General features: G+C 37.6%; 2 protein-coding genes across 2 annotated transcripts in view; one reads left to right on the top strand and one right to left on the bottom strand.

Moving 5' to 3' along the window:
• The window catches only part of LOC145217332 (uncharacterized), a 42751-nt gene that overhangs the window by 28245 nt on the left and 4435 nt on the right, over nt 1–10071 (top strand). Inside the window, exon 2 of the mRNA XM_080084588.1 lies at nt 12–194. Coding sequence (XP_079940714.1) covers nt 105–194 — 90 coding nt within the window. The 5' untranslated portion in view covers nt 12–104. The remainder of the gene's footprint in view (nt 1–11; nt 195–10071) is intronic.
• On the bottom strand, nt 3357–9395 carry LOC145218098 (uncharacterized). The gene is made up of 10 exons (XM_080085492.1): nt 9338–9395; nt 8597–8956; nt 7812–8048; nt 7396–7520; nt 6808–6945; nt 6398–6480; nt 5940–6066; nt 5248–5460; nt 3684–3806; nt 3357–3449 (listed from the first exon to the last, which is right to left on the bottom strand). The coding sequence occupies exons 1-10, from the start codon at nt 9393–9395 to the stop codon at nt 3357–3359; spliced, it is 1557 nt and encodes a 518-aa protein (XP_079941618.1).

Below are 10071 nucleotides of genomic sequence, written 5' to 3'. Positions count from 1 at the left end.
CTGCATTACAGGTCATCCAAAACCACGTGGCAAGGAGGAAGTAGTGCAAAAGGGCTGTTGTTATGTAACAAGTGATCCGGTTTTCGATACGGCTGGTGCCGCCGATGAACAGAACGTTGACTATCAGCAAACACACGCTGATGTTGACTATGAACATGGTGGATTTTCGTTCCCGCAGCTCCCTATCACAAACCGTAAGTAGTAACGTTGTATTTATTTTGACTATTACCAGAACTGTTTAATACCATTGTTGGTTAAAGGCTACCATAAAAAAGGTTTGTTACAGTGAAGTTGTAAGCAGGCACGAACCCGAAAGTACAAGCCCGAATCAGTCCCTAAACCCGAGCCAAAAAGCCCGGTCCGACTTACAAGACTGTGTTACGAAGTATTCTGGGAAAATTATGACAAAAACAGATACATATTTTTCGTACACTTACTTTACTGCTAGGAAAACGCACATTGTGATCAACAGTCCCAGGATGGATAAGGAACATCCTACGTAACTTACTATTCCCATTATGAAGGCGGCCGGCAAAATGTCCACGCTCTAAAACACATATTACAACTCGTAATACTTTAATGATTTATATTGTATTAGGGAAGTGTATCTGCAGTCATTAAACAGATTTGACCTCTGCTAAAGGAAGTCGTCAATGTAATTACTGAAAATTAAACACTAAAATGGGCGCATATAAGTCAAAATAAGGGCAATATGACGCACGCCTGATTACCTTTCGTAATTATTAGTGTATAAGGATGCAGTAAAATATAACTTGGCTTGACCTTTGTTTAAGCTGGTGGTGTTACAATTGGTATTTCCACACAAAAACATGACGTACTAAAGATTTAAAATACGAAATGGGGTCGATACACATCTTTACTAAAGTAAAGTTTTTGGATGCTAACTTATGTAACTTACCACTAGCATGGCGAAGTTAGCGAGTCGCGAACATCGACATTGCGGCGGCCAACTTCCCAACACTAACTGACACCCGTCTCGTGTCCATGTTAAGTTGTTTTCGTCCCATAACACACAGCTTGTACTTGTCACAATATCCTGCAGTTTCAAACGTAGCGTTATGTTATGACAAATAATAACCTTTAGTCACTTTTTTACGAACATGCATTCCCAATAGTTAAGCGAAGGGGTCGGCAACCTTTTGGAGCGCTGCTTGCAAATTTACTTGGTATTTTCATGTGGTAATGGTATGCCAATATATTAGGTAATATTGTTCTGTGCCAGCTGGTCTCAAGATCAATCAGCGAGAAAACAGTTTTGGGTGTGTAGACTGGATTTTCAGATTACTGCTTATTTGAAAATTTAAAGCAAGTAATGTAACAGTTTAAATTATGTTAGCAAGTACTTCAATATAAACACGCAAATCGTGTGGCCTGATGTAAAAAAACATGTTAAATAGGACAATAACCCCTACGTTATACGAATTGAAATACAGCTGTTTTCTTATCCTGGTTTACTGTGCTGTTAATTCACTGTATCGCCTAAACATACATGTATCTTCGCATAATGCAAAACTAGCGTAAGTTTTTGGAAAATTATTCGAAAACTCGTTCGGGAACCCCAAATCCCCTTATTCTACGAATTCCTTATTTTTTTTCAATTTCACCGCGTTCAACAGTTCTTTCAAGAGACGTTAATATGTCATACGAGACAAAGTATATTAAGAAATTATAATAATTCAATAATTGTGCAGTCAAATTTTCTTTACAACAGTCGCTCTAAATCATTTTATCGATTACCTCTTAGATTTTAAATATTTTCCAACTATCTTTAGCACATTTATCGGGTGACACTAAAACGCTGAATGGGCGGGATGGAGGGCGGGACGTCGCGGGAGATGGCGGGACGTCGTGAAAACCGCTAAATATCGGGTTAAATTGCTGACGGTTGGAGCTATTAAGGTTGGGATAAGGTTTTATAATAGAAAATCATTAAAAAAATTTCCGCAGAACACTACATTCCGCGCCCGAAACGTCCCGCCATCTCCCGCGACGTCCCGCCATAGCATTTTTGCCTAATGTCAGGAAATAATTGAATAAGTTTTAGGCAGGGACATTTTTTGATTCATATACTATTATAAAACCTCAACCTAACCCTAATAGCACTAACCGTCAGCAATTTACCCGATATTGAGCGGTTTCCGCGACGTCCCGCCCATTCAGCGTTTTAGTGTCACCCCATTTATCTTGTATGTCAAAAATTTATTTGCCATACTTACCATGTCAAATTTATCTGTTACTAGTAAACTTAACGTCGACCAACAAACCCTGTGTTAGGAGCTATTGGAACCAACGTTACACATTGTATGTACAAAAATACTTCCATGTTAGCAGCTTTGAAAGCAATGCTGTTTGTTACGGACAGTGTTGCATGTGTTTGCAAACATTTGGTTTCTTGCCCCTAGCGTGTTTCGCCTCGTGCAAAAAGCGTGCGCGTAATCAGGGTATTTTTTCTGTTGGCAGTTCGGTAGCGCTTTACACTGTACTTCTGACTAGTCTGTATAGTTCCGTAAAGTTGTTGGACGAATCTAAATGTAGACTTTATTATTTATTAACGTGTAACTTTCGGATTTTATTTGAACAGAGATTTGTGCACCAATGGTCACATTTTTTGGAAATCTGACCCGTTTTATGTGATCGTGATTTAAATTTATAGATATGATGTGTGCATAGGCGTCGATTCCCGGGGTGGCAGGGGTGGCGTGCCTCCCCACTGAAAATCTCTGGGGTGGCAGCCATTATAAAAAAGCTATGCTGCCACCCCAGAAATTGTTTGGCCGTGTTTATATTCGTGCATTACAGATATGCGTTTCTTACATTTACATGCGCTCTTTCAAATGGTCGGTATATTTCGAGCATGTGCAAAGCAAGCTACGCAAAATCTTTGTTGTTTTTAAATAACGCATGGGGAAAACCCACTTTGCGCTATACTCGCTCCAGTGATTTTCGTCAAATTTGCTCCTCCGTAGCAAGTCTGCACAAAACTTATGACGTAACAATGGCAATTTTTACGTTTTCATGTAGTCTGGATGTTAATTGGCAGTTTGGGATTATATTGTTACACAGTGTTCTATTTCTAAGCGCGGGAAATTGAATTGCTCATGTGCGCAAATTTCGTCTCGAAACTGCAATGCCGATTCGATACTTTTGCAAACTTGAACTTGTGAAATAAATTTACATATCCCTATTTAAGTATTACAAGCCACGTTTGCGTTTTGTGCGTTATGTTACGTTTTGAAACACACTACATTTTACGAATTAATAACGCTGCCCAGTTTGAACCGGTGTACGCTGCTGTGATTACATCACTAACGTATTGTGACATCATAACTTCCCAACTAGATGGACGATTTGTGAATGTGAAGTAACTTTATAGGTGTTACATATAAGTTAAGCAAGATTGCGTGCAGAGTAATGTACGTGTTTATTCCCTGCCAATAACGGCAAACACCATCTACAAATCCTAACGTGTAACCTAGAGTGTTTTGATCACGTAAAAAACGACTTGACTGAATTTCGCCACCCCACAAAGGAAAATTTATGCTAAAAAATCGACGCCTATGGATGTGTGACAAAGAATAAAACAATTCAAAACGGTCTGAATTTCCTAAGACCTGATAGTTACTTTTGGACCAAAACAAGTTTGCAGGCCACACTGTCCTTACCAAAAATGGGTTGCCTTGCATATTTGATTTCCCCTGGCGAGCTGTTTCTTGGTTAAACGTCACTGTTACCGGGTCCTCCAAATCTTCCACGGAGTTGTAGTGTTGTATGTTTGCACACGCAACCTAAAATACAAAGCAAGAGGTTTAGGCATGTCTCTAAAACCCCAAAGTAATAGGTTAGGCCCAACGAGAGTAAGTGCAGGAGGTAAGATTGTTGACAACTGATTAGTTCGGTTGTTAATTTAATGCCAAACCTCTTTAGCTGAACATAAATTTTCAATGGGTATTGGCGAAAAGGTTTATTCTGGTAAAGTAATACATATATGTGCTTCGTGTTTAGTATACATACTCCAAAACAAAACGTTTGGCCCAAAAGGCTAACAGTGTTCAAATAATACTGATTGGGTAGCAACCTTTGACCAGTCGTCTTTTGTTTCACTGTAACTAAAACACTCACACAAATAGATGACATCTTTTTGCGGCCTGGAACTGCAAATGCGAGTATAATTAATAAAACCGTTTATGTTTAAATTATTTCTATTGTCGCAAGTCGGTTCTCATGTATTTGTTTTGTCAGTTTTTGTCACACAACACTCTTAAGGGTACGATTTTCTGTAACCAGAGGCAAACCAAATATTGTTTTCATTTAAGGCTTTTGTGAGCTTTTTGGAAAATTTGCATTTAAAATTGTTTTCAGTTTCGCAAAAAAATCTATCTAATTCCAGAATAACCTCTTACGAAGAAAGCTATGCCAAAATGACTTCGTTAAAATGGGTACCCCATGTTAGCAAAGTGCTTTCACCGTAGTCCGTATCAACTGTGTTTTTGTCAGGGCCCTATTGCCATTGCCGAGGCATCCAGGTGGCAGTATCGAGCACATTAAAGCCACTAATGTAACCAAACGAATTCAGTCCTGCTTAAGATGGCAGTCGATGCTGTTTATGATTGAGTCAAATGCTATTCTTAGTACAGTGCAATTTTGTTTAGCATGCAACTTTTAGTCGTCATGTCACTCATGTGTTGACGCACAGGGAAGTCAACACCCTAATTTTGTCAACGTTCTGTTGCTACAGGAACCCTGTGTGACGTGATGTGTTTAATTTTTGTCACAGCCGTGAGCTGATACTTTGTCAGTTGCTACTTGTTCTGGAGGAATTCATACTAGTATTTCCACGAACAGTAATGTGACATTTACTAAAAAGGAAAGGCGCCTAGTTTGTTAATGTGCCAAGAAACTAAAACAGAAAACATTTCTGATGTGATGTGATGTTTGTTTGATGTGCCCAACATCCAACGGGTTCGATTTCCTATTCTTTAATTACAATGCTGAAACTCAAAATAATTTAGTTTCGTGCCTGCCTTATGAAACCTATAAAAAATATCCCAAAAGCAGACCGTCCGAGTGACCGCTTTCAAAGGCCTTTGTTCAGCGAAAGTTACCCATCTGTTACGAAACCAATAATAATAAAACTGGCGTTAGCACAAAATATACTTGTGTGTTGCACACATCGAAATCAGACTAAAGGTCCAAAATATTAGTATAAGCAATGGAACTCCAACTTACCTTTGATATGTTGTTCTCTGACGGGAAAAACAGATCACTCTGGTAGACAATGTAGGACACACGTAGGTCACTGGTGTTCATTGCTTGGTAGGCTTTCTTCAGTAACGAATTTGGTAATTCAATAGAAATGGCGGATTCAGTTCCAGAAAAATCTTTGAACTGGGTGGAATGATCGAACGCGCTGAAAGCTGCACTTTGAGTTAAGTCCACAACCTTAAATGAATTGATTTTTTATTAATCTGTTTTAATTTGATATTAGATTTTGTTTGTGGTTAACGTGGATGGTGCGCAAATGGTATTTTTTACTGCTTTCATTTTCGGGCTTTGTACTAGTCGCATTCAGTGTTATTTACCCTGATGAAGACGACCTGTATAGAAAATTACATTTGCCAGAAGAGCTCTTTAAACTTGATTTTCGGGCTTTGTTTGCTGTAAAAGGTCCAGTTAATCATATAGGCTCGGATGGACGTAAACGCTTTTTAGATTCCTTCAGAAACGATTTTACATAGAAGTATGTTAATAGATAAGTGACGATATTACTAATCCAGTTTTGTATTGTAAATGACATAATCAGTAAGAGCTTCAGTAACTTTTTGTCCTAAAGTCACCGTTGTAAACCGATTCTTGTCTGCATATTCCTGATTATGTTTGTTAAATAGGAAATGTATAGCCTGTATTGTGGTGCTACTTGCCTGCATAATAATGTCATTTGTGGAGAATACTGGAGCTGCTCCATACATCAGTTTTTGGGCCGGAAGATTTAATCTAACTGCAAATTCTTCCATAACTTCAACCAACTTTTGCATTTCTTTCCGGACACTGTAACAAAATCGAAATTAAATTCAACATCCCGATTTTAAATGTAAGTTTTTGCTAGTAACCGAGGCAACAAAACAAAAAAATAGTAACCGAGGCAAATCAAAAAAAAATATTGTCAAGGGTTAAGGAGTTAATTGAAGACCTATTGAGCAGTACGTTTTTTGTATGTTGCACTGTTTCTACTAAGTTACCCCTCAATAGCGATCATCATTGCCGTTAACAAACGGCCTCGAAATGGACCTCACAGTATTTGGTCATTTTCAACTAAACAACACTTTTCCGGCTTTAAACTTTTGTTTTATGTTTTCGTGAAAAATGACCGTCAATTTACCTGGTTGTTGGATTCTGTTCCCAAACGATGCTCGCCACTTGATTAACGAGATCCATTAGGGTTTGCAATAATTCTTGACTGACCTGTGGACGTATAACGAACCAACATTAAAGCCACTTACGGTTAACTAGGAACTTATGGTCGCATGGGTTTGATATTGTAATAGCGAAGTGTTTTCAAAGCTAGCTAGCCCAACTTAACGAGGCCTAGCTTCAAGATATATTTGTAAAATTCATGTTCACTTTTAAATGATGATGATATAGTGCACTCGTTCTGGACCTTTTCATTATCATTGGCTGATAAATTTCACTTCCCTTTTTTGTTAAGACAAAGATTACCAATTCTGGCGCCACAAAAAGGTTTTAGGGTAATTACCCACTGGTAAAGAACCATTGTGTTCAGAGCCTTACGTCAAAAGATTGGTGGTGTATCAAGTCGTACAAAGTGTCCACAATTCGCACCGCCTCTTCTGCACTTAAGTCTTTGTTTGTCGTGACATACTGTAGGCACTTGACCGCTTTGTCTACAGTCAATGACGAAACTCCCATCTATAACACATTTCATGATGCAAACATATGTGGATGTTAATTGACTAAACTCCGTGCACATCTTGCAAATTTTATCTCAAACAGGATTGCTTTGTAGATAAAAAAAAACATCTGCATGACTTCAGATGTGGATAACAACACGAAAGTGGTTTAAACATATTAACTTTATGGTTGTTGTTTCTTCCTTGTTGGTGTAAATAAAGTTGATATTTTGGTTACCGGGACTTTAACTTAAAATGCAGATCAATAATTGGGTGTAAAATGTTCAGTTTAACAAGTTTGTTCAAATTGCTACTGTTGTCATAGCAAGGATATATGACCAATAGGGGTGATCATATCATGAACTATACGTTGACATAGATGCATGACACGGCTAAATCTGTGTCATCGTGTAGTTAATGGGCCAGAAGTATGGATTTTATACAATCCCTCTAGGCATTGGCTACCCACCTCCGATACGATTGAAGCAACCGAGCCTCCGCATTGTAAACTTCTTGAGTCCAACTTAATCTTGAATATAGCTCTGCTGGGGTTTTGTTTATCTTTAATGCAATCTGCTTGCGCGCAAGGCACACCTTAAATAAAAAAAATACTTACATTTTGGTTACAGATTAACTTGTTATTTTTGGGTTTTGGTTTGCGTTTGACAATTAGCAGTTGTTCTACGTAGCGCACAATTAACTATTTACAATTTAATTTATTTGGAAAAATTATTTATTGTAAAATGTGTATCCAAATATTTTTTGCAGTTAAAGTAAATTTGACTTTTCTTTTTTTTGGATAGTTTATTGGGCAACAAAATTCGCAGCAAATTGAGAATATTAAATGTGTATTATATCTTCTTTATTGTAAAATCTTGTACTGACCTAAACACATTTGTTCCGAAGATGCGATTTTTCCCAAACTCGTACGTGGAAAAGTAAAAACAGGAATGTTTGGCACATTAACAGATAAATTTCTCAGTGAGTCTATGTTTATATCGGGAATGTTAATATCGGGCACAGCCACTGATGGTATAGAAATAGACGGAATGTCTATAAACCGCCGTTTTCTAGCTATCGGGAGATTGATGCCTGGATTAGCTGAACCAGCTGCACAATATGCTGAAATAAAACAAGACAACATTTCTTTTTTTAATTATGTAGGGTTGTTGCCAGACTTATTTCATAGACTTTTCTTTTTGCTTAACCAAATATAAACAAAGTGTTGGGTAGCTGATATTACACTGATGAAGTTGCCCAAATGAGACGTCGAAAGGTCAGCTGATTTGTTTACATTAACCGGTTGAGCAAGTTTATTCCTTTATACTTTTGATGAGAAAATTGTAAGTCACCTGATAAACGTTTTAAAAAGTAGGCTATTCAAAAATACGTTTATGACAGATTCGTCAGTCATCACCCTATTGTGAATAAACTGTTTCTGCCAGGCATAATTATCAACAAATATTTAGCTATATGTTGCAAAAGCGACCGATAAGTTATCGGCATTAGAACATCAGTTATGAATTGTAATAATATGCTATTAACTGTACTTCTGTCGCAACATAATCACGACAAAAATATTCACAACATAAAGCTCAAGCTATATTTTTTTCGAGGATTAACGTAATTTATATTGACCCTACACTTATCAAAACGAATTCGTAACTTACGCTTGCATCTGTAGCCGTTGCCTTCAAGTCCCTTCTTACACTTGCACTTGTATTTAATGCCCAACGGAATGCACGTGGCATATTTATGGCACTTGGATTTTATACATGGGTCTTTAATTGTAGTTGTTGTTTTTGTGGTGGTCTTCACTGTTATATCCATCGGGGTGGTATCAGGTTTGGTTGCTTTTGTAAATGCAGTGGTCATTGCATCATTCCCCTGTGTTGGACCTGTGGTTGTTTTTATGGGCTTGGTGTATGGAGTTTTCTTTACCATCGGACTTGAAGTTGTTTTCGCGGGTTTCGTGTATGTAATTGTGCTAAACATCGGGTATGGACCTGTTGTAGTTTTCTTTGGATAAACTGAAAAACGAAACGATTTTTTTACTGTTATAGGTTTATAGTTGTGCCTTGAGCAAGTATATTGTCTTTACAGGTTTGTCACCTCTTTTGATTACCCGGAACAGAATAAAATAGACAACCGATCCGTTTACAGGTGATATATATATATATATATATGAATATATTTTGGTTTAGAAACTTTTTGTTGACCTGACCGAAGCATTATTTCTTGTTTATGCTTTCTTGTTTTAAAGTAACATTTTTAGGAGTTTAGCTATGATATGTGTGAACCTGGCATTTTGGGTCATTTTTTGTTACTTTTACCAAGACTACATACATTTCATACGTACGATTTGCGTACAAACATGGTTGTTAATATTAACAGCAAGACTTGCAACTTACCTCCATATGCTGACCAGATAGTACCTAAGAATAGTAGAAATACGATTTCAAACCGCATTATCAACATATTAAAAACAACTTGCTTGTGCACAAAACCTTGTTAAATCCGACAAGTTAAAATATCTTAAACAAAACTGGATGTGCCAACGTACTTGCTAACTGAAACTTGACTACTGCAATAGTTTTGTGGAAAGTAAAATGATTAAATGCATCTGAAAAAAAGTCCAGCCAAACCAAGCGCCAGAATTGGATTGACAGCTTGAGAAAAAAACTCCAGTCATAAATCGTGACCAACACACCAAAGGCGTCATAACACGCTGGCATAACTGTCAGAGTGCATCCTGATTTTTTTGGATACATTTTTGCCGCTTTTACTTCGAAACGCGTAGCCATATTCAATGTCTGTCTTGTAGTCATATTCAATGTCTGTTTTCCCGAGTATGTAGTCTGGTCAAGAAATGCTGTGTCATTTCGTAAATAATTGCTGTGTCATGTAGCCACTAATTCTACTCAGTGATTGTGGTCAAACCATGTTTATGTTACATTGTCGATGAGACGTTTGCCCGACACACGCCCATAATGGCTACATATTTCGATAAAATCGCCACGATTGCCCCTGGCCATAAGATTTTTAGAAATATTGACGTCACATCAAGATGTCGCAGAGAATGCTTCAAAGTAGCCGTCGAATCTAGCAGTAAATTTATAACCACATAAACAGCATTTTGAGGGCT

Source organism: Phallusia mammillata, chromosome 3 (assembly GCF_965637545.1).
Source record: "Phallusia mammillata chromosome 3, kaPhaMamm4.hap1.1, whole genome shotgun sequence".
NCBI lineage: Eukaryota > Metazoa > Chordata > Ascidiacea > Phlebobranchia > Ascidiidae > Phallusia > Phallusia mammillata.
This window is presented reverse-complemented; position numbering and strand designations above follow the sequence as displayed.